The following is a 26,075-nucleotide window of genomic DNA, read 5'->3' as shown; positions in this document are numbered from 1 at the left end:
CAACAATCAGTCGTACACTGCACAAATCTGGTCTTTATGGAAGAGTGGCAAGAAGAAAGCCATTTCTCAAAGATATCCATAAAAAGTCTCGTTTAAAGTTTGCCACAAGCCACCTGGGAGGCACACCAAACATGTGGAAGAAGGTGCTCCGGTCAGATGAAACCAAAATTCATTTTTTTTGTTTTTATGTTTAGTGTAAAAGCAACACAGCTCATCACCCTAAACACACCATCCCCACTGTAAAACATGATGGTGGCAGCATCATGGCTTGGGCCTGCTTTTCGTCAGCAGGGACAGGGAATATGGTTAAAATTGATGGGAAGATGGATGAAGCCAAATACAGGACCATTCTAAATGAAAACATGTTGGAGTCTGCAGAAGACCTGAGACTGGGACGGAGATTTATCTTCCAACAAGACAATGATCCAAAACATAAAGCAAAATCTACAATAGAACGGTTCACAAATAAACGTATCCAGGTGTTAGAATGGCCAAGTCAAAATCCAGACCTGAATCCAACCGAGAATCTGTGGAAAGAGCTGAAAACTGCTGTTCACAAACCGACGCTCTCCATCCAACCTCACTGAGCTCCAGCTGTTTTGCAAGGAAGTGTGGGCAAAAATTTCAGTTTCTCGATGTGCAAAACTGATAGAGACGTACCCCACGGACTTGCAGCTGTAATCGCAGCAAAAGGTGGCGCTACTAGATATAAGCGCAATGGGGGTGAATAATATTGAAAAAAGGTTGAAAAGTCCAAGGGTGCCGAATACTTTTGCAAGCCACTGTAACTGTATTGTATTATTGTGGTTAATGAACGTTTGCAACAGGAATCCTTTGCTTGTTTGGTTTTATCAGCATGATCAGAGACAGACAGACAGTTCTGGTGGAAACAGGAGAGTTGAGGTGCACATTGAATTCTGCCGTGATTTGATCGTCCGTGGTTTTATGTTTTTTGGATACAATCCAGGTTAGCACCCGAACATCCCTTTCAGACAGCTTCCTCTTACAGCGTCCACAGTTAATCCTGTTGGATGTGGTTCGTCCTTCTTGGTGGTATGCTGACATTACCCTGGATACTGTGGCTCTTGATTCATCAAAGACTTGCTGTCTTGGTCACAGATGCGCCAGCAAGACGTGCACCAACCAATTTGTCCTCTTTTGAACTCTGGTATGTCACTCATAATATTGTGTGCATTGCAATATTTTAATCAAAACTGTGCTCTTACTCTGCTAACTGAACCTTCACACTCTGCTCTTACTGGTGCAATAATGTGCAATTAGTGAAGATTGACCACCAGGCTGCTCCAATTTAGCCAGGAAACCTCCCACACTAAAATGACAGGTTTCAGTTTCATTGTCCAACCCCTGTAGATGCTATAATAATTAAGTATTATATTATTAAGAGGTGTGTCCCAATACTTTTGTTGGAGTAACTGTCTCTACTGTCCAGGGAAGACATTCTACATGACTCTGTAGTTTTACTACTGTGAGGATTTTATCGCATTCAGCGACACGAGCATTAGTTAAACAAGGATGTTGGATGATGACCGCCTCATCCTGTTCCCAACTCCTCAACTCATCTCAGAAGTAATGGATGCTAGAAATCACTATTCGACTGCTCCACAGCTCAACACTGGGGGTTTTATACCCCTCGATAGCCCACACCTGGAATTAGGCACAGTGCCAGTAGATTCATTTTTATCTGCTCCAGAGACTCCTATTCCCTTGTCAAAACAGTTGAATGCATTCAGTTCTTTATGATATATGTGCATATATAACCATATATCAGAGTTCCGTATAGACTCTCTCTCTCTCTCTCTCTCTCTCTCTCTTTCTCTCTCTCTTTCTCTCTCTGTCTCTGACTGTGTGATGGAGAAGTGAATTCAGTATTGTGTGACAGGAAAGTGGACTTTCTCCCGCTCTGCTTTTCATCAGGTGTTTTACATGTCCAATTCAGGGTCGTGCACAGAACGCCACCTCACTCACTAACTCGCGTATCCCTGAATGCAAACGCTTCTCGTTTAAATGGTGAGCTTTGAAAGAGTTTTCAGTGCCAAAGTCTTTGTGAAGTGAAGGTTAAAAATAAAAAGACTGCGCCTTCCCAATATTGGGTATTTTTTAAAGCCTAATAGCTTCTGTACCATGTTAAAGCAGCATTCTGTATTATTTTGTTTCTAAACTGCAAGCAGAAGCATTTCTGAGTGGAGACGAGACAAAATATTGTGTTTAATGGTATCAGTGTGCTAAAACGACCATCCGTGCTAAGCCTAATAATATATTAATTCTGAAATCTGTGGTTCTTCTGTCCACGTCACGCGTCTTTACGTACTTAGGTCACATGTACAGCCTCTAAAAGAGGATCCGGCTCAGTTTTACTAAACCCGAGCGGCTGGTGGAGCAATGGAGACTTCAGAAGTAGAAATTCAGAGCTCAGTAGCTCATTCAGTTTCTGACTGAGCACACTCTCTCTCTATCTCTGACTAAACATAACCTGGAATCAGATTAACCCACTCTAAAAGGAGACCGCATCAGACCTACCCAGTTTAAAATGATTCTTCTGCATAATCAGTGCAGTTATGTCATGGTTGACCCAGGCAGGGAGACGAGGAGACGGACACAAGTGCAGGTATGGCGAAATGAATCATTTAATAAATAAATAACAAAGATAAACAAAGAGACAAGAAACAAATAAACACGTAAACATAAAACAGGGAGATATAGACAAGGAACTGGGGAATAAACCAAATAACTGAAAATAGATAAACTAAGAAACAAACGAGGGACTGAATAAATACAAAACTAAACAAGGCAGGGATATATATATACAGGGAAATAACAAGGAACTAAACACTAAGCAGGGAACAGGGGAAACGAGGAAGAAACAAGAAACTAGAAAACTAAACAAGAAATAAATAAGGAGCAAGAACTAGGGCTATGAAACACAGAATAAACACGGAGAGACAAAACAATAGAGGTTAGTGCAAAGACAGACGAAGGACAAGTGGCACAGGGGATCTATTTAAAGAAACAGGAAACACACTAGAATAGGAAACACTTGGGGAAGGGGCGGAGCTACAAATTAGACGTGGTGGAAAACTACTGAGACAGGGGACACAGAGGAGCAGGGGTCACGTGGGAACAACACACAAGCACGAGAACAGACAAAACAGGGCGAGGACGTGACAAGTTACCCATTCTCACCAGAGAGGACCCTAAATCCCCCAAATCCCAAAACGTACAGACACCAGCTTTGGAGGATAACAGCAGCAAATAAATGCTGATAAATGATAAAAACTCTTATTTCTGAAAAGTATATGTTAGTATATGATATGTTATGTGTTATATATAATATACTGTATATTACAATATGTAAAAGTATTGTAAAATCCTTAATTTAAAAATATAAAAAAATAGTGGAGTATGGAAAAGGCAGAAACAAATGAGTATTTCCTACATTTATTTAGACTTATTTCATTGCAAAATGTATGAACCCAAGATGTGTAATGTTTTCTCTGCTAAACTTAATTTCATTGGCCATTTCTGCATGTCAGGCATGCAAAAAAAATTGCAACAGTAAAGCATACACCACTTTTCAATGTTGACCTTCCTGCTTACTGTAGTAATCAAGTTACAAGCTACTGTAAGTTTTAATAAAAATGTTGATATTTGATGCTATGTATCGATAATGTATTGCAGATGAAAACAGTACATATAATATTGATACTTTGTCCCAGCCCTTCTTCTGACCACTTACGTCTTAACACAATGCACTGAAGTGTTTCAGGTGAAATTTGATCCCATTCTAGTCCTGGGCTGCCCCTTCTTACTAAGTCATGCACAGATATCCCTGAAAAAATTTTAAAGATAGCACATGTTGATCAAAGATCGATAATGAATGTTTCTGCATTTCTGCATAAACTCTGCCTTCACTGATAACAATCTGGATGGTCCTTTTTGTTTTTGATTCAGATCTAATGGCATCCAGTTCTTCAAAACATATGAATGATACTGGTTTGTCTTTTAAAACTACTCTTTTCCTCTGTGTTGTGGCTTATCCCAGATGCATCCAAACCCAAAGATGCTGATGTTGCTTTTGCACATGGTTAACATAAGACTTTTGTTTTGCACAGTAAGGTTTGTAGTGGTGTTTGATAAAAACTTGACAGTTTAAGAATGTAGTGCTTTGTGGAATGTGCTTAAGGCCTGAAATACAGTAATGCATTTATACAATATAGCAAATGAAATTAAGTTGACTGAACAAAACCTAAAATGAGTTGCAATGCTTATTGTTATCTTTCACTCCAAAAACAGTATTTTTATGCCTTGTGCCTGCATCCTTAAGATACCAAAGGCGCTAACGGATATATCTATAATATCCGATGGGTGTGGTGGTCTTGAAGTGAGGTGTGTTCAGGTAAATTTCTGGCACAATGCTATCTTGGCAACGGAAAACACAGGCGCACCAGTAAATGAAATATACCCTGATGATATTATTTTAGAGCCATATCGCCCACGCCTACCTTATAGTGCGTAAAATATGGTACTTTTTTCCATCAGTATGATAGCAAAGAAACACTGACATGCAGGGCATGCATGGTGCACAGTTGATGGCTCACCTATAGATTGCTGAAATAGGACCTGTTATCTCTGAGGAAACCATTTAAAGCATCTTTTTTTGGATGCACTTCTGTTTTTCCATTTATCAGAAAAAAACAAGGGCAGCTGGCAATTTCAAATTTTTTGAAAAATGAAAATATTTTCCTCAAAAGAGTGAAGAAACAGACCTTACTTTTAAAAATTGAGGCTTTTATCCTAAATCAGAAACTTTAGGCTTCCTTCTGCATTCATGCGAAAGTGAGGAAACTCACATTGCTGCATATTATCAATAGGACATCTTAATAATCCATGCAGGTTTGCTGTGCACAGTACTGCTGCAGCTGCTAGATATGTTGGTCTGATTCTCTCTCTGCCTGAAGCTGATGGCTCCCTGGGGGTGTGGCTCTAGGTTAGACCAATAAGAGGCATTCATTTCACTGCGTCTATCTTACTGACCTCGTACCGCTCTCTATCAATGCATTAACCACGAACCGTAGCCACCTGGGCAATCTCTCTCTCTCTCTCTCTTTCTGTCTCTCTGCCCCGTGGCCAGATCTGTTCTACTTTCTCCCACTATCATTAAAATTGCCCAAACATACGCAGGAAGGACCGCATCCTTGTTATATGTGTGATTGTGTGTGTTCCCGTACAACTGTTTGCCTGAGATTTTGATGGTTTCATGGCTGGAAGACAAGAAGTATGACCTGGAAAGTTTCTCTAGTAACACAGTGTTTTTTTTTTTTTCCTGACATGCCCTTTCAAAACACACACAAGCCTGCTAGCCATGGAAAAATACACTGGTGCATCAGGTGATGATTCACATGGGTTGGATGTAGAATGTGAAAATCAGTCAGAACTGAATGTTAAGATTAAGATTTAGTCTATTAAGATACAGTATAATTTCTTTCAGTGCATCATAGGCTACGTTCACATTACCAGGCTGAAGCGACTCAAATCCGAGTTTTTGCTCAATGTGGCTCAGATTTTATTTTTTCATGGCTGTGTGATTGTGTCAAATCCAGTTTTGTCAAATCAGATCTGAGCCACTTTCATTTGTGGTCCTAAATTGGATACTTATCCAATCCATGGACATGAATGTAAACGGTCAAATTAAAATTCATGCGTCTTTTTGCTTTTACACATGTGCTACGTGTACCCAAACCTCTCTTGGTGCAGCTGTGCAGCTGTAGCTGCAAAAACAGCAAAAGCAAACTGCCTGTCCTTTTTTCTTCTCCTCAACCTGGACATGTACTTCAGACCAGCTGTTTTCTCTCCACTCCAGCTAAATATATTTCACCTTTATAAAGCTACGAGTCGTTTCTGAAATATGAGTTTTTTTGTTGTTGGTGAAGAAGGCAACGTTTATACACGCATCAGTGTGTGCATGTGAGATGTTTCAGGGACAGATTCATTCACAGTACACACAGATACAGGTCACTTACATTTGTAAATGTGAACCATCAAGAAAACGACAAATCAGATCTGAGCAAAAAAAAATATATACAAATTTGAGCAATGTGGCTTGTAGTAATGTAAACACAGTCATTACGACTACGAGATGAACTAACCAAAAGTAGTGTTTGATCACAGCACAGTTGTGATCTTGTCATCTGCTTGCATGAGAAATAAATACATATATTTTTGCTGCAAGCTTTATTTTGTTTATCAGGAAATGTATTTGGCCCACCAGCTATGGAAAGCCCACTATGTGTGGAAAAATACACTGGTGCATTAAATGATGATTCACTTGCTTATATCCAGCATGTATAAAAGGATAATCAGGATTGACCGTTAAGACAAAAATGTCTTTCAGTGCACCATAAAGGCATGTCTAGCAGTCATTGATCTCTCACCAGGAGGTACACTACCCAGAATTTGCATCTGGGAGCCTTTTTATAGGACAGCGTTATAGGACTGATTAGACAATGTCTAATCACACCACATGTCTTGTCATTGACATATCTGCCTGAAACCTCACTGCAATGCCAGGTTTTGCAGCGAGAGCTATTTTTATCAGTGAGTGTATTTAGCCCATCAGTTATGGAAAGCCTACCTGCCATATAAAAATATACTAGTGAATCAGGTGATGATTCATCTGCATTAGATCTGGAATGTGCATCATAGAGGCATGTCTAGGAGTCTTTGATCTCTCACCAGGAGGTACACTATCCAAAAAGTTGTGCCTGAGAGTGGGTGAAGTAGTGGGCGAAGCCCTTTAATGCCCTCTGGTACCAAGATCCAGTGTCTAATTAGATCACATTTGTAGTCATCAACATATCTGTTTGATTACTGAGTTCTGCAGCAAATGTCATTTGTTGTCATTGAGTGTACACTTTAAACCCACAATATATGGGGTATCCCCCCGGGGATACCTTTGGTATTATGATTAACTGTCTGGCTTCTAAATTCTCCTTTTCCAGGGTTACAGTGTGAATATTTATAAATTAAATTCAAAAGAAAAGTAAGTAGAAATCAACATATTTATGTATTTAGAACACAAGATACTAAGTAGAATTTTGGTATAACAAAAATAAAAAAGTTAAAATCAACTTTCCTTTTGGTTTTCATTTCCAAAAGCAAACTGGTTGTCCTAAAAAAAGTTGTCTTACCGTATAACAAAAAAAAAAAAAATGAAATCAACTTCCCCCTTAGTTTCATTAATAAGTTTTCATTACCCATTACTTAACTTTTTTAAGGCAACCAGTTTGCTCATATTTTTAAAGTAAATTCAACTTATCCGTGCTTACATCGTAGTTAGCCCACCAACTATAGAAAAATACACTGGCGCATCAGGTGATGGTTTACCTGCATTAGATTTGGTCATTGATCTCTCACCAGGAGGTACACTACCCAAAAAGTTGTACCGTCCCTTGGCAAGATCCTGTGTCTGATTAAGCCTTATATCTGCCTGAGACATAACTGCATTGCTGAGTTCTTAAGCAAATGTTATTTTTTGGTCATTAAGTGTATTTAGCCCACCAGCTATGATTCACCTGCATTAGATTTGGAATGTAAAAAAAAGCAGTCAAAATTGACTGTTGGAAAAAATAACAGGTAAAAATTGACCGAAACCATACCTCACTCTGAGAGACCACTTTGCCTGTGTGTTCTCAGTGATGGGGGTCCTGGTGAGGTCTAGATGAATAAAGTCAGTAATGTAAAATAGAACAATGGTTTGCATCCCTCTCAGATATTTGCCAGGTGCTTAACACACCCAATTCAAGGCCACCATTTAAAGTTCCACCTTACTCTTTATTCACTACTAGTGGTTTAAAAAGAAGTGATGTGCGAGGTGGGGAGTTTACTGCATCACTTTTTTTAAATGTTGTAATAAAACACAGAATTTAGTATGTTTTGACGTTTCTGTGAACCTTCTTTGTGACATCAGTTGTAAAATAAATAATATATAGATACATTTGAAATAAGGGTATTAAATTAGATGTTCATAGACATCAATTTATTGACCACCAATCTTTGATAAGACTTCAGCACTCTACTGGGCAACAGTGATGGGAGTAACGGCGTTGAAATAAACAGTTACTAACGCCGTTACTTTTTTCAGTAACAAGTAATCTAACTAATTTATCTGACTGTAACTATAACCCCGTTACCATTTTCCACACCCCGTTACTGCACGTTACTTTAGCCGCTCAATGAACTTTTTTTTTTTACTTCGCATACAGACAAACAAAGGCGCACGTGTGTGTGTGTGTGTGTGTTGTGTGTGTGAGTCACAAGGGAGACACGCTCAGAGAAGGTCGGGGGGGGGGTGTTACGGGGGCGAGTAACGCAAAAAGTAACGCAATAGTTACTATTACTGGTAACTAGTTACTTTTATAGTAGAGTAACTCAGTTACTAATTACTTTTTCAAAAGTAACGTGCCCAACACTGCTGGTGCAATATGTCTTTTAGTGCATTACAGAAGAATGTCTAGGAGTAATTGATCTATTACTAAGAAGTACACTACCCAAAAGTGGCCTCTATGATAAGTGCTAGAAATAATATTGCATTCTAAGGGATAAACCCAACTGTCAGCCACTGGAACTCATTGATAGTTTCAGTGATGCTGGTGAAGACGAAACTGAAACTTCATGTGAAGCCTTGCTGTTTTGTGTTTAGAAGTGTAACATGTTCAGACATGTGTTGGATGTTAGATGATATACATGTCATATTAGCTCCCTAACAGGACAGGATTTTTGTCAATTGTCTGCCTGACATTTCACCACTTAATCTTGAGGATTTCTATTCAAGCTTTACATAAAAAGCTTTCATATTTGATAATTGTAATAGAAAATATAAAACATATATAAGTAAATCATTATGTTAAAATATAATGAATAAAATCATAAAACTGTCTCTTTCTTGAACTTCATTTTAAAATCAATATTTTCCTGAGTACACATCAAACAGTTCATGTCCTCCAAACCTTTAGTTTCGTTATGTTTGTCTAGTTTTTACGTTAAATCTGCAGAATTTGGGTTGATTCCTGTTACTGATCTGGAATTATTAAGTGGAGTAGAGAGAAAACAGGCAGCTTCTCCAAGTGCCCTGTTGGAGATTTCAAAGCCCTCAATTTTTTAGAATGTAAATAAGTTATTTTACTGCAGAAAAAGGGGTTTTGTATCACCTACACCTGTAGCTCATATATACAGCACAAGGCACGTTAAGGGGTTAAAAAGATGAAAGTGTGAACAGTCTACACTAAAAAACAGATTTAGTGAGAAAATTGTATTTAGACTCCTTTACCTGCTGCGTTTCCTGCCGTGTGAATATAACCTTAATTATGGGCAAGTATTAATTTTAATATTAAGAGTTGTCACCAGCTGTGCTCCATAGGATTCTTTACACTTCATGCTGAAGAAAAATTGTTACTAGCCTATCCATTTAGTTCTGTGTACACTTATCCCCCGAATGTTAGTGGATCCTCTAAATTATGAAACGCACAAAAGATAAAAGGCCCGTCAATGCAGGAGCTGCTCCGCAACTGCTGGGCCAAAGAGATCAAAGCACTGGAGTAAATTGTGGTCTTAAATATAGTTTAAAAGGCTGTAGAAAGTGGAAGTGTGTGATTTGCCAGGATCTCTTTAGTTGTGAAAAAAAAAACAAAACAATAACAGCTGATCTAAAGGCGGCGAGATGCAAGGGCCCACGCTTTGAGGGATAAGATGCATGCGTAGTGCAGCCAGCGAGGACTGAACAGTAACTATGTCTACAGGCACATCAAAGGGTCAGTAATATAACTAAGCCATGTTCATGTGAACTACATGGCTCAGCTGTCTTTGTCTGTCTATGGCCTTATTTAAAGAGCCACTAAACCCTAAACCATATTTTTTACATTCATAGCTGAAATGTGTTCCTTTTAGGTAATTAAAACATACTAGTCCTTCTTAAAAGTTTTATAAACATTTCCAAATAAAAAAAAAATGCTTTTATTGCGACAATTTTAACGTCTGCAGCGCTCTCTTAGGTTCAACTGTGCTATAGGTGAGGATTATGTGTCTGTGAATTTTGGTACGCAGATACTCAAAATATGCAGATCAAACAGCCAATAATACCGCTCCTCTGCTGACATCCAACCGTCCGCGTCACACCGCTATCAGAGGCACACTGCAATCAGCTTTCCCTCTTGCCCTGCCCCTAAACCCATACATCACCCATTGCTCCTCCCAAACATCCTTTCCAATTTTGTAGCCTTTTTTAAATTTGAGCTGAGGGTGGAGTCAGCTAAAATCAGAGGGTGTAGAGCATCTTTAGGTTAGGCTTGGCTTACGTGAAACTTGCAGGCCAATATTGAAATAATTAAAATAGATCCACACATGTTAAAGTTTAAATTGCTTTAATGACTTGTGCACAGAAGCCAATTCTTTTATTTCAGCTCCAAGCTGAAAGCATTTCACTTTGACATTGAAAAATGAATATGACATTAAAAAAAAATAACATTTCAGCTTTTATTTCCAGATTTAGTTCTGAAGTTAGCACCTTTTGTCTGAAACCACCTATATTTCTTGTAAGCAAAAGTATTGGAACAGATAAACCTAAAATAATGAATGAATCAGTGAATAAGTCTTGCAATAACTGCATCAAGCCTGTGACCCACTGACATCACTAAACATGCAGTCTGCTTTAATGATGCTTTTCCAGAAAGCTTTTGCAGTCTTTTTAAGATGTTTTTTGTTTTGGGGGTTTAATCTCGAACCTTAGGGCCCTATCGTACACCCTGTGCAAGACGCGTCACAATGCTTACTACTATCTTATACCCTGTCAACAGTCTATTTTCACTCCTTGCGCACTCACCGGTAAAATAGCAATAGAGTTTAGGAATAAATCTACACCGATGGGGGAGGTGATCTGGAAGTGAGGTGCATTCAGGTAAATATCTGCTGTGTTTCTATCTTGGCAGCAGGAAATACAGGTGCGCCACTGACTAATGAAAACCCTGACAACAGTCAACAGTAAGCTGCCCATTCCTATCAGCAGGAGCTCAGTGTGCCCTCAGTGCAAGTACATCCCTGCCCATGCAAACACACCTGACTTTTACCTCAACAATAAACAGAATAAAGAATAAAATAACATTGCTGTTACTTGAAATGAGCTGCTGGTGTACCTTCACTAGTGTACCTTCGCTAAAAAGGGCCACTGTTAAGATCCCAATGCGCCAAAGTCTCTTACAGGGAATGACAACTGGCACACTGATTGGTTTATTTCATGTTGCGCCCAAAACACAAGACACCCATGATTAATTAAGAGAATTAGTACATGCCTTTTTCGATGCGTGTTTCGTGCGTGCTTATTTTTTGTGCCCTCATGATCTTAAAGACACATCGACACACCCTATATCAAGCTTCGCAATGCACAATTGACCGGTGCGCTATAGATCACTAAAATAGGGCCCTTTGTCTCATTATTCCATAATATTTTGTCCCAGATTTTATATGGCTATTATCTGTACTTTAGTTCGGTTTAGTCTTCTGTGGACAGTAGAGTGTGTTTCCTTCACTGCTGTCCCCTGGAGGTTCTGCTGATGTCACTAACAGTTGTTTTAGGGCCTCTCTTTACAGCACTCACAATGTTTCTGTCATCAACTGCTGTTGTATTCCTTTGGGAACACTTATTTAGCTGTGTTATAGCAATCAATAATCAGTCGAACACTACCTCTTGGAGCCTCCTGGAGTAGTGAATTTACCATATTTTAATGATTACTTCCAGTATGAAAATGCAGTTTGCCACAAAGTTATCTGTTAATATGGTTTCAGGAACATGACCCTTTTGGTCACTGGATCTGAATTCAATAGAACACCTTTGGGATGTGGTAGAATGGCAGATATGGGGTAGGGTTAGTTTCTTTAAAATAGAAATGGAGATAAAAGTAATTTTAGTACTTATTTAAATCATTCTTACACTTACACACATACTTGAACCAACTGGACAATTGGAAAATAGAGCCCACCATCCATTTTTTCATCTCTAGTCTTTGTATTTATGTGCATAACCAAAAATACATATTCTAAGGCCTATTTGGACAGATTGCATCTTACCATCCAGTGTTACCAACTGAGCCACATTTTTTTTTAGACCCTTAAGCGTCTTTTAAAAAACAAAAGATAAAGCGACTAGCGACAAATCGAGCCACTTTTTTGTGGTGTTATTGGAGACTTTTTGCAACTCTGAGATAAACACATGCTCTTCAGTTACTGTCCTCAGCGAGCAGCAGGTGCTGCTGTAAGCCCCGCCCACAACACTCACAGTGCAGTCTTTCACGGTCAGACCACCCCTGGGTGTTTCCATGTTTTCTTAGTCTGTTTCTTAGTCTTTGTTGTTCATTACTGTTGCTATCTCGTTTTTTCTCGTTTACTCCAGCACTATTTCCCTTTTTATTTTATTCCCTACTTTATTTCTTGTTTTAAATTTACTTTTAGTTTCTTGCTTCCTTTTTTAATTCAGTTGTTTCCTTGTTTGTTCTTTGTTTTAATGTTTAATATTTAATATTTCTCCTTTACCTGCAATTGTCCTCCCAGCAGCATTTGGTGACAGAAAGAGAGACCGAGAAAACGTGGAAACACCCAGGTATAAATACACAAGCAGGGAAACGGAAATGGGAGACGCCTGGGGAAACAGGTAATGAGGGGGCGGAGCTACAGATTAGAATCATGTGGGGGAACACAGGTGAGAACACTCAGACAGAGAAATGGGAAAACACAGAACACGTGCAGAAAACAAAACAGACAGGAGGGCAGAAATAACAAAGACAGACTAGAAAAGACACAGAACAGGACCAGAATGTGACAGTGCCTCTTTGTAAAAAGCTAAACATCTAGCTAGCCAACTCATCATTGAACAATGTGTGTGTAACAGGTTTGAAACTAAAGAAAACTTAAAAAAAAAAAATAAATAAATAAAATAAAAAACTAAAAAAAAGAAAAGCAAAAAATAGCTACTCTTATGCTAACATTTAACAACATGGCAAAAAACTGATTTATGTAATTTACATAAAAATGATTTATTCAAAGCATTTGTCATATACAAAGTTATTTTGAGAAGTGACTGCCTATTTAAAAGGCAACAGAAGTTGTTCATTTGCTAGAGTTAATTTGTAACATTTCCAACATATTTAGGGTGTTTTTTACTCACTTTTCTTTCTCTCACAATGTTATTCCTTTACAGCTTCAAAAACATGCATTATGCTAATTAGTTAGTTAGTTCTAGTGACCTCACACGTTTAACACATTTAAAAGGGTAGCAGCATTAGTCAGTCTGGCCGAGCAGAATCACTGAAGCGCTGTGGTGTGAGTGCGCTGTTGATTGAGCTTTGTGCTAATTATTAGTCTGCAATAATTTCTTTTTTAAGAATAGTGAAAAGTGCAGTAAAAAAAAGAGGAAAAGACTGAAAAAACCCACTGAACTTCCAGAGTTGGCTGTTTTCTTGTAGCCTGAGGCACAGAAAGCCAGAAGAAGCGACAAGAGCACGCAGGAGAGCGAGTAGTGTGAGTAGGAAGAGAAGGGCCACGGTGGGCTGAAGTAATTATCTCAATCGCCACTATGCAGAGGCGAGACGGAGGAGGTCAGCGAGGAAATGGACGTGTGCTTGTCTCCGATTCTCACACCGTGTCTCAGAACCGTGTCTCTGACGAGGTTCTGATCTGCTGTTTACTCTCATTTCTCTCCAGTAAACACAAATTGACCTGCGCTGCTTCTCTGCTTCGCCATTTGCAGAAATAGATCAGAAATAGATCCCTGATAAGAGTGTAAAATAAAAAAGGTGTGTGGTTCATCAGCAGGCCATTGAAGCTCTTGTTTTTTTTTTTTTAACACGGCTGTAATTATTGCAGGGGGAAAAAAGCAGAAAAGGAACTAGATAGCTCTCAGGCTTTTTAAGATGGATTATTAGATCAGGTAATTAATATCAAACCAAGAAGATGCAAAGAAAGGGAATAACTGACACAAAGAATAAAAACAATGTAGTGAATGAAAGAAAAAGACAGACAGAGAAAGTAAGAAAAAAGTATAAATGTGGGAGTTATGAGTAATTGATAAATAATATAATAAGTAGCAGTGGATGGTACACCGGTTCATCCGTTACAGAAACACACCTTATGATTTTTAAACAGTGAATACGATGAATAATTATGAACTCCTACCTTATATATTCCTTTAATATGGTGAATATGGTGTATGAATATCACCAGTATTATAATTACCAAGGTTAAGCAGTAAATAAGGTGTGTGCACGCCAGTATCACCCACTGTAACCCATACCTAATGGACCCATTTTAAATTGTGCATATTGATTGTGTATGCATACCAGTTTTATGGTAATTATAAAACGCATACCTTGGGATGCATTTTAAATGATAAATATGGTGTATGCATAAATATTTTTTTATAATTCGGAATCTCAAACCTTAATGTGAAACGTGAAAGTGAATATGGTATTATGGGAACTCATTTTTAATGGATGAAGTTTTAGTGGCAATTTTTAAAGTGTATGCATGCCATTTTTTTTTTTGTAAATTTAAAACTCAGAGGATGCAGGAATCTACATTTAGTTTATACTTTTGTGCCTATTTTCCTGTATGATGTGCGTGTAAAGGAAGAGGATCTGGATTTTGGTTTAACAATGGTTCTTTTTCTTTTCTATTGTTTGATATGTGATGATAGACAGCCTAATCTAAAAGTTTCCCCCTCTGTTTGGTTTGTTTTCACACAGGCACAAACCTAAACACACCAAAATGTGCCCCAACAAACCATGTGAGCATGTTGTCTTCTTTGATTGGCTTGATTGATTTGTCGGGCATGGGAGTAGATGCAAGAAAGTAAATACAGGAAGGAGGTCCTGTTTTTCAGACCAGCATGTATATTTGTGTAGTGTGTATCTTCTATCACACTGAATGATAAAAATTTGCTGAATGTCTATGCAGTTACATTAGAAAACGAGTGGTGTGGACATGAACAGCGAACACAGCACATTCTGCGCTCAGTGTGCAAACAGCTTAGCATGAACAGCAGAGATAATGTTTCTTCATATAATAAATTAGGTTAAACTGCACCGGAACAGCCGTTTAGCTCAAACAGGAGGACTTTATTTGATAGTCAGGTCAGATTGAGGCTTAATCATGTTAACACCACAAGTTCGTTTGGAAAAGGACTGAGACCACCTCCTCTCATGGGTTTTGGGGAGGTTGGTTTGGTCTCCCACACTAACTGTGCCAATGAACCTGAGTCTGTTGTGATAAAATCCTGAGACCACCTCTTTTGGTCCTTTGGACCAAAGTAACAGGTCCAAAAGGTTGAGATCAAAAAAGGACATTGTAAAAGCGAATCCTGTTCATGTAGCTTGCCATCGGTGGCCGGAGTCCTGAGAGAGCACAATTGGCTTTGCTCTCTCTGGGTGGGTAGATGGCGCTCTTTCCCCTCATCACTCCAAACGGTGATGTCAATCAGCACAAGGCGTCGGAACTGAGTTGCTGCGCTTTCCTCCAAGTGCACTGTGATGCTACTTAGCAATGATGCATCAGCAGCAGTTCTAAAAGAGGCAGTGGCTGACTACACATGATTCGAAGGAGGCATGTGCTAGTCTTCACCCTCCTTGTGTTGGGGCATCACTAGCAATAGGGGGAGTCCTAATGAATGGGTTGGGTAATTGGCCTTGAAAATTGGTAAAAGAAATGGGAGAAAATTTTGAAATAAAATTATATATATATAAATAAGTAACAGGTTATATATTAATTATTTTCACATTCATTTTAGTTGAGTTTTAAGGAAACGTTAATAGCAAAGAAAAATCTGTTTGTAACCGATACAATTTATTTGTTATTTTTACAATACTTTGTAAATAAACTCAAAAGACTATAAAATCTTTTAAATCTGATTAAAAAGAACTGAAATAAATTAAGCTGTTCTTAGCCTTATAAGGTAAATTATTATCTTAGTTACATGACACAAAACAATAAAAGACAGGGAAGACTAGGAACTGAATGAGATAAAGTGAGAGAGACAGAGAGAGAGAGAAAGAAAAAATATGTTATGCTGGTAGTTGCTAATTAATAAGTAATGTGTAGCAATTAATAAGTTATTATTACTTTAATTATTAAGTGGTTAAATAATTCAGAAAAATCTGATTGCTATTGAAACTGACAGGCAGTTTTTGTCATTCTGACAGTGATTTCCCTGTACTGTAAATAAATATGACAGAGAAAAGATAGAGGAGATAAATAGAGGGAATACTCAGTTAATTATCAAAAGGTGGTAATCCATCATTGACTGTTAATTTAACTAGTAATTTGCTTGATACATCCTAGCAAAATCTGATAGTATCTATCTATCTATCTATCTATCTATCTATCTATCTATCTATCTATCTATCTATCTATCTATCTATCTATCTATCTATCTATCTATCTATCTATCTATCTATCTATCTATCTATCTAATCATAAAGTGATTATTGAATTACAATTGCAGGCCAAAACTTACTCTAGATTTGGAACACTGTCATACACTGTCTTAACACTAAGATATTGATTTATTCAGATATAGAACATTGCAGTGGCACACTAGGCATTTTGGGGATCTTTACTATGGATAAAGCACCTCCTAAATATAATAAGTTATCTATAGAATCTACTTAAGCTCTCTTTGTTTAGATAAAGTTCACCCATTTTTTTAAACCTAAGTGAAACAGCTTAGACTAAAAAGGTATAGGTAAGTTTACCCAACATTTCCTATAACATTACACAGAAGTTACATCTGTATTATTATATTGGCTCTTTGTATCATTTATTTGCATAATGGGTGTGTTTCCAAAACACTCCATTTATTTACCACCGATGTGTAGTCTTTTCTCTGAATTAAGAAACAAAAACACAAGCTAACTTTCCCTAAATAAGCAATAGTTAATCATATTAAGAGATGTTTAAAAATATATAACATAGATATAGAACATCCTACTTGCAATCATATTACTTAGTTTTTTTTTATTTAAAAGTAGTCTTGGTGGGCAAGACTACACACTGATGGCGAGTTAGGGGTGGATATCACTGTTCTTCTGCTATATCATATACAGGGGTTGGACAATGTAACTGAAACTCCTGGTTTTAGGCCACAATAATTTATTGTCCCGAAAGACAGTTCAGGTGGAAACAGGAGAGTTGAGGTGCACATTGAATTCTGCCGTGATTTGATCAGCCGTGGTTTTATGTTTTTTTGGATACAATCCGGGTTGGCACCCAAACATCCCTTTCAGACAGCTTCTTCTTACAGGGTCCACAGTTAATCCTGTTGGATGTGGTTCATCCTTTTTGGTGGTTTTGCTGACATTACCCTGGATACCATGGCTCTTGATACATCACAGAGATTTGCTCTTTTGGTCACAGATGCACCAGCAAGACGTGCACCAACAATTTGTCCTCTTTTGAACTCTGGTGTGTCACCCATAATGTTGTGTGCATTGCAATATTTTGAGTAAAACTGTGCTCTTACCCTGCTAATTGAAACTTCACACTCTGCTCTTACTGGTGCAATAATGTGCAATTAATGAAGATTGACCACCAGGCTGCTCCAATTTAGCCATGAAACCTCCCACACTAAAATGACAGGTGTTTCAGTTTCATTGTCCAACCCCTGTAGATGTGATTGTAGATGTTTTCATACAGTGGGTTGACTTAAATAAAGAACCTGATTGTGTCAGTTGCTGTTATTATGACAGCAATTTGTCAGAACTGTAACTGAATACGATGCAGTAAAGTGTGCTGAATGGAACTGAGGAAGTGAAGGAAACTGAGAGAGGTGTGAGGTGAATTATGGGACAGCAGCAAGGATTCAACTGTTGTCTTGTCAGGCTGTGTCAAAACCACTGTTTAGCCTGCAATGGTGTTGCTGGAGAAAACACAGGGAAGAGGAATGGTCAGCATTAACCCCCGCGGGAGATGTCAAAAGAGAGCACAGCACATCTCCGGACCAATAAAGATGAAGCGGAGATCAAACCGGCGCAGTGGAGGAGCACTATTTCTCTCAGAGATGGGGGTGAGATGTCAAGCTATGGTGTTGACTGCAGGCTCCTCCGTATGTGCTTAATGGTGCTGTGTGGCAGTGGGTGACAGTGGCGTGAGGGGCTACTGTACACATCGAGGAGTAGAGGTCAGCGGTGAGATCGAGAGAGAGAGAGAATCTCAGAAGGAGAGTTCGTCATGTTGCTGACAGCCCAGATTTATTTTTAATCCACTGGACGATGGCAACACAGATCATGTGGCTTGTGGCTTTTCTCTGTGGAAGCTTGCGGTGGGGTAAAAACACACAGCTAATGACCTTGCCAAGGTAATTCCCTCCCGTAATGGAGCGCTGTGCACAAAGGGCCTCAACAAATCCCAATTGATATTCCAAACACCCGCGTCCCTCTGCCCTTTCCTCACAAGTCACAGATTGTGTGTGTGGGTGTGTGGGTGTGTGTGTTTGTGTGTGTTTGTGTGCGTTCGAGTCAGTGTGTTTGGGTTTGCGCTGCATGTTAAGGAAGTTGCTAATTTTGCAAACATTAGGTCATCATTATGTGCTGTATTTTTCAACTTGAACCCTTCTATTTCTGTTTTATTATATCAAATCTAATTAACATTTATTCTGCACTATGTATTACAATATTCTTTTAGCTGCTGTGCACTAGCGAGCTGAAATTCACTACAGAAAACTCTAAAACTCAGCTCACTGGTGTCACTAAATTATTTTAAACTTTTAGTTTCTAACCACCTTCAGACGGCCTGTAACTGTTTACCTTTAATTTATCTTATTTGTTTTGTGTTTTAATTCATCTAATTTTCTGTTTTACCTTTTTGGCTTTTTTTATTTTATTTTTATTCGTCCTTTTATTTATTGTTTTTGTTGTTTTACTTTTGACCTTTTACCTTTTGTTTAATTTATTTTATCCTTTTATTTATATTTTATTTTACAAATTGTATTATTCTAATTATTTATCTCGTTATTCAAGATTTTTATTGTCACGTCACAGAGTACAGTGTACTTGTGAGTGAAAAACTTGGGTGCAGATTCCCACCAATGTGCACAGATTGGGGTGGAGCTAATCAAATTTATGTATGCATATTTTTTCTTTAGTTCTTTCTTTAGTTATTTCCATGTTAAAGTGTAGGTCTGGCTTTATATTACATGCGTTGTAATACTTTTCTGTAACATTTGAGAAACACATCAAATGCTTGTGAATGTAAAGTGATGCACAGTGGTAATATAAGCACCAAGACAAAGCCAAACAAAAAAGACATGAGCAAAACCAAACCACTAAGCAAACATGAGCCAAATGTCAAAACCAAAAAACAAACAAACATCAAGGTGATCCAAACAACAGGGACACCCCAAAAAACAGAAACCAAATCAAAGATGGGCACTCAGTGACATTAGGAGAAGGTGGATTATGGGAAGTGTACTTTTAGAATGCAAAAGAGGCAGAGGTACAAGCTAAAAGCTTGACATTACTACAATGGTAATTATTAATTACTTATTCATGTAGATCACAAAACTTCAGTCCTTTACACTTTATATTTACATACCATGTTTATGCCATTTTTGACTAAGTCTAAAATGTGTTGATATGTGTTGACCAAATAAACAGCCAATTTTCTTTAGTAACAATGTAGATAATTACAGGGGTTGGACAATGAAACTGAAACACCTGGTTTTAGACTTAATTCATTGTCCCAACAGACAGTTCTGGTGGAAACAGGAGAGTTGAGGTGCACATTGAATTCTGCCGTGATTTGAGCAGCCGTGGTTTTATGTTTTTTGGATACAATCCAGGTTAGCACCAGAACATTCCTTTCAGACAGCTTTCTCTTGCATCCACAGTTAATCCTGTTGGATGTGGTTGGTCCTTCTTGGTGGTATGCTGACATTACCCTGGATACCATGGCTCTTGATACATCACAAAGACTTGCTGTCTTGGTCACAGATGTGCCAGCAAGACGTGCACCAACAATTTGTCCTCTTTTGAACTCTGGTATGTCACTCATAATGTTGTGTGCATTGCAATATTTTGAGCAAAACTGTGCTCTTACCCTGCTAATTGAACCTTCACACTCTGCTCTTACTGGTGCAATGTGCAATTAATGAAGATTGGCCACCAGGCTGCTCCAATTTAGCCATGAAACCTCCCACACTAAAATGACAGGTGTTTCAGTTTCATTGTGCAACCCCTGTATATAAGTAACTGCATAGGTACTCAGTGATTGTGTTGACATTGATGAATCAAGACCTACTTAGCACTGCTCAGTGTTTTTTTTTTAATTATTTTGAAATATGAACACTTTTTCCTGTGTTGTCCTTTTTCTCTAGATCTTAAGCACGTTCATTTACACCAAGGACGCAGCTGATTTACTCAGTTTGCTCTGTTCCTATTCGATGCCCCATCTAACCTCCTCTTCCTCATCACTTCTCATTATAATTGCATCAGCATACTTAATACGGGCTGGATAAAGTGACTGCAGTCACCGAGATAATTCTGCTGATGGCAGTTTCTTGTCTCTCTCTTTCTTTCTCTCTCTCTCTCTCTCTCTCTCTCTCTCTCTCTCTCTTTTTTCCTTCCCCCACTCCACTTCCTCAGTTTTTCCCTGTCCTCTCTCTCTCTCTCTCTTTCTCTTGCCCACATTTCCTAACATTGCTCTCTCTCTCTCTCTCCTGTCCGATAGGTGTCGGTTCCTTCTCCTGATCCCATGAAGACAGGCTTTACTCCATGACCCCAGTTCTTCTGGCCCTAAAGCGAGCCTCATTGTTCTTCAGAGCCCAAGGAATTTCATCACTTTAAGTCACACCAGCAACACCAGAAACAACTGCAGCGCAAAAAACTGCACAGGTCTGCGTTTTTCCTCCCTCGCTCTTACTTTTTCAATGACTACGTTTTTCCTACTTTTTCACTTTTTCACTCTGCTCAGTTGAACGGCGACAACTCCGCACCGAGAGCCCGGACTTTTGTACTTTTGTAGACTTTCTCCATCAACTTTTTTCTTTTTTTTTAACGGGGCCCCTCCAGATGTCCTGTTGTGGCCCCCTCATGTCTTATATCATTCGGCTTGTCGTCCTCCTGCTCCCCCTAGTAGACCCGGGTTGTGGGGAGCTGAGCTCCAGGGTTGGGGCCACAACAACTCCGCCACAAAAGGTCTCTGAAAGCCCTTTGGAAAACCTGCAACGGCAGAAAAGGAACTGGGTGTGGAATCAGTTCTTTGTACTGGAGGAGTATACCGGCACTGACCCGCTTTACGTCGGCAAGGTAGGATCCCTCCCTCACTCAGTCCCTTAAGTTTTAATTGCGATTTGTTTTTTGTTTTTTTCTCTGTGTGGATCAGCATAAAAGAGCCCGCTGGCTGGAAGCAAATGGTCAATTTCTATTCAAGTGTAATGAAGCGACGAGGAGAAAACACTGCTTATTTGGGATTTGGATGGATTGAGGAATTGACTGAACAGAGAGAGTAATGGAGAGGATTGATGCCGAAAAGCGCGATAGAGCCTCAATCAGTAGCTTTGACCTCAGGCTGATGAGCTTGATTTAGATCAAGGAGATAGAAGCGTTCAGAGGAGCTCCTCTGTTTAACTCTTAGTGTAGTTCAATATTAACTGTTTCTCACTTATAGCTCACTAAAACAAGTGTCAAATCATTTGATGTCATATTTGGGTTTGTGATAACAAAGCAGGATACTATATTTTGAGTTTAATTGAATATTGGATAAGGTATCGTATTGGTGTTGTTCTATATGAAAAAAATAACTTTTGTCATTTTTTAAATTGGAAATCAGTGACAAACAATCAGTTTAAATTCAAATACAAATAGTTTTTCTTGTGTAATTAGCTGTGCAATTAAGTCACATATCGTCACTGTCCAATGAAAAACACTTATCTCCATTTTTGTCGATTTTAAGTTAACTACATAATTTGAACAGACAAGTTGTCCATTACACTTTGCCAAAATTTCTTGATGAAAGGACCAATAGAAACTCTTCAAAATGGCCTGAAATAATCTCTTTTCACATTGACTTCCATTGAAAGTTTACAAGGTTTTTCTCTCTCCTGTAAAGTTGCTGTTTTGGAGATAAGTGATTCATAATTCATAATTTATTGAATTAAATTATATTTAATTGAATATTGGGGTATTGTTGCTCTATAGGAAGGAGACTTTGTATATTGCAAATCAATGACAAACATTAGCTATGCAATTAAGTTACATACTGTATGTAGTTACACAATTATTAAAAGAGTTTCACAGATCATAATGCATTACAATCTGTTTAAACCCGAAGTTCACACAGTAAATGTCATATATAATAAACACATATAATATACTTTAACATTTCTGTAATTGTATTGTGTTTAATTGCAATTTCACTCAGTCAGAGTTGCATTATAAATGACTTTTTACCACAGTTAGTTCTGAACCCCCAAAGTGATTGGATGAGATACCCTCTGGGGGTACCAGTATTGCTCAATAATGGCACTCCTGCCAAAGATCTTCAAGTCTTACTCCCCCACATACTGTGCGCACATAACCTTGCAATGCTAACAGCGCTAACAAGACAAAAACACAAAAACTACAACAGTGCCTATGTGCCTATTGTTTAACTTGTTGCCTGAGATTTCACATTGTAGATGTGCTGTCAGATTTTTTATAATCTCACACAGAATTCAGATGGACACATCTCGCAATAAAGATATTTTTACATTTCTTTTACAAATTCTTACCAGGAAAAGCTGTCAACCCCAGTCTCAATTAAAGCTCTCTCCTGTCTGTCTGACTGACTGAAAAATGACATCTTTCTCCGACTGAGAAAAGACATCCGGCTCATGGACTGACTGACTAAAACCAGCTACAGACTCAGTCAGAAATGTTTTAAATGTTAATCGTTTTATAAATGGTTCTGTGGTATTCATGGGTTCAGGTGTTTGCTGACTAAGATCTTTAGAGGCTTTTTGTACCTAAAAAAGTAAGTAAGTTTCACACATCAGTTTAACGAGAGGCTTAAAAAAAATTCTATGTTCTTTCATCACCTACAGTACATGATTAACATATTTCTATAGTTTACACTAATTGTTTTGTAGAATGTTATCTGTTTAGTGAGATACCTTTCCGGGTGTTGTGTTGAATTTGGAATTAATGCGAGAAACCTCCACCCCCAGCGTGGAATGAGCACAACAGATTACCCTCATTTCCTTTCACTTCTGTTTTGAATTAATGCTAATATAGAGTTATAGTACATATATAAAGAGATTGCTGGTGTTGTGCCGAATTCAGCACCCCCTCAGGAGCGTATTTCTAAGTAAAGTTAAAGCAGATTATCTCTGCTTTTATCAAGAATACAATGCATACGCGCTTTTCAGAGAGGGTGCTTTTCATGGCGGGGGTGCAGATTTCGGCACTACTACAATGCCGAATTAAGCACCCCCCGCCAGGAAAAGCATTCCCTCACGGGAGAGGCTGAAGGTGACATGACTATTTTTCATCAGTTCTTAGTAGTCAGCGTAGCTTAGAGCAATATGTTGTGTATTTTTTTTTTCTCATGAGAGGGGGTGCTTTTCTAGGCGGGGTGATGAATTCTTTTGTGAAGGGTAGTCAGTTTTTGGCATAACATCAGTCCTTTTTCTTCTTCTGTTGCTAAATGGTTGATGTTAACGTGCTTCCTGTAGTTGGTCTAAAACTCCAATTCTAAAACCTATGAAGTCTTTTCACACAGCAAATGATGTAATCAAACCAATCCAGTTGATCTGTGCCATGATTCATGCCACTATTATGGTTTGGACCAAACTAAAAAGACTGAAAATCTAGACCACAAAAGGCAGGTGTGAAAGCACCCTTAGCCTCCAACTGAAATGGGAATTCTGATTGTTTCTATATTTGTTTGTCACTATGGGTCAGTTTCCCATATCTATATTTTCCTTTTAGTGGGAAATCTGCATGTGCCCCAGTAAAATGGGTCTAGCAATGACCCTGAACGAAACTAAAGAAAATGCACACACCCTCAAAAATGCACTGTTGAGTCTGCGGAAATAAATAAATACAGATTGTACGTTGGCGGAGTGCGAAGTGATATGCAAAGGAATTCCAACAGATCCACTTTCAATGTAATAATCTGTTGGCTACTAAATAAATTATGTGTGTACATTCCATTTGGTATCTACATTTGTCTGGAATTCTCTTTGATCTTCATAAGCGGATGCCTCAGGCACATGTGAAATCGCTGACCAGAAGTTAACATCAACAGCACTGAAATCAAACCACCAGTCTCAGCAAACTTTCTGTAGATTTAAAGTAATGAGAGGAGCTTTATACATGCACGGCTGCTGCTTCCATTGTGTTTAAAACATTGATTGTGTTATTTTGTTAACACAAGGTTGACTGAAATTTTTAAGATCTTGAGGTAATCAAGACCCTTCTTGTCAACTATTATCATTCGTCACATCATTCTATCATTCAACTTTTCTAACTGTATTTTTCGCACTGTCAATAAACATCTATTTTCTGGTCTATTTTCATACACAAAGCGCACTGAATTATGAGGCAACATTTTATGTTTTGCAACACTAGTAACTAGTAGTAGGAACAGGGGTGTCACCATGTTTTCCTTCTAAAATGAAAGCTAAGCTAAGTTAAGGAAACAAGACTGTAATTCTTAATAAAACGAGTCGGACAAGTCAAATAAGCGCTGCTGTTTATTTGGATCAGTAAAGTGCTTCTGTTTATTTACAGTAAATTCCTGAATTTCTCTAGCACTAAGGCTGGAGGATTAGCAATTGCGCTACGCTGAGGAATCTTCAGTGTTTCGGGAAGCCAGGGCGATATTAACTAGTGGTTCATCCCACGTAGCTTGTTTTAACACGGTAAACACGAGGGCTGCAGCAGTTAGCAGCAGGCTACAGGCTGATAATACTTACCTCTGGATGGCCAAAGCGCTTAGCATTGTTAGCAGCTAATGCTAATAAAAAATAAACTGAAACTCCTGTATAGCGAAGTGGCTTTACTGCTCCTTACAACCTGAGTGGTAAAATTCATACATAAGGCGCACTGATGATTTTTTGAAAAATTAAAGGATTTTAAGAGCATCTTATGCTTCATAAAATACAGTTAGAAAATGAGTTAATGAGGTTGACCTAAATCAATTGCTGTGCCAAATTTTATGTTTTTAAAGGACCACTATGTAACTAATTTTCAGTAGTAAATGATAAAATGATCAGGATGTATCATCAGATATTAAGGAAACATGTTGAATGAAAGCACTGGCAGCTCTTGTCAGCAGGGCTTCAGCAGTACGTTCCTATTTTAAATGTGCAGGCCGTCCCGGGTTTTGTGTTTGTTTTGTCCTCTGACTCCTGCTGCTGCTCCTTCCCCAACACTAACTCAGCCCACCGAGGTTGCCAGCACTACAGCAGCGCAGCACAGCAAAGGAGCTAGCAGAGCTGGCTAAGTTAAAGCTCAGCTGCTACACAGCTTAAAAAGCCTCAGCATGTCTCAAAAAAGCTCAGTGACCAAAGAAGGAATATAACAAGAGTGAATACTGGCAGTGAGTTCGAACGGTGGAGACTTAGAGCTCAAAAAGACACAAGACCGTCCAAGAGCTGCTACTTTTCTCCTGAACAGGTAAGCTAACTGGCTAGCTAATTCAGTCAGGTACTTTCACGGAGCCACGGTCAGACACACCACGGAGATTGCGCGGTCCGGCACATCACGGAGCTTTAGCTCTCCCTCATGTAACATACAGTCAATATAATGCTAGATACTGGTTTTAGAAGACATTGTGTGTAGATTCAACCTGCTGAATTTGGCAACCCAAATAAATTTCGTGGCTGGGGAGGGGTGGGCGGAGCAGACTACTCTCTGTGGTGTTTTGAAATTGGACTGCTGTAGCAATGTCACACACTCGCTCTCAGGTCCTACATAATGCACCTTTAAATATAGTTTATTGTTTATTTTGTGCATTTATTAAAAACTGTTAAAATGTACAGAGAG

The 26,075-nt window shown here is 38.6% G+C and overlaps 1 protein-coding gene across 1 annotated transcript in view; it reads left to right on the top strand.

The window, feature by feature from the left end:
- LOC103044085 (cadherin 7a) overlaps positions 1–26,075 on the top strand; it is a 261,452-nt gene that overhangs the window by 12,398 nt on the left and 222,979 nt on the right. The window contains exon 2 of the mRNA XM_022680284.2: positions 20,776–21,353. Coding sequence (XP_022536005.2) covers positions 21,117–21,353 — 237 coding nt within the window. The 5' untranslated portion in view covers positions 20,776–21,116. The remainder of the gene's footprint in view (positions 1–20,775; positions 21,354–26,075) is intronic.

The sequence above is a fragment of the Astyanax mexicanus genome, chromosome 1 (assembly GCF_023375975.1).
Source record: "Astyanax mexicanus isolate ESR-SI-001 chromosome 1, AstMex3_surface, whole genome shotgun sequence".
NCBI lineage: Eukaryota > Metazoa > Chordata > Actinopteri > Characiformes > Acestrorhamphidae > Astyanax > Astyanax mexicanus.
The sequence above is the reverse complement of the archived record's forward strand: the minus strand, read 5'-3'. Positions and strand labels throughout refer to the sequence as shown.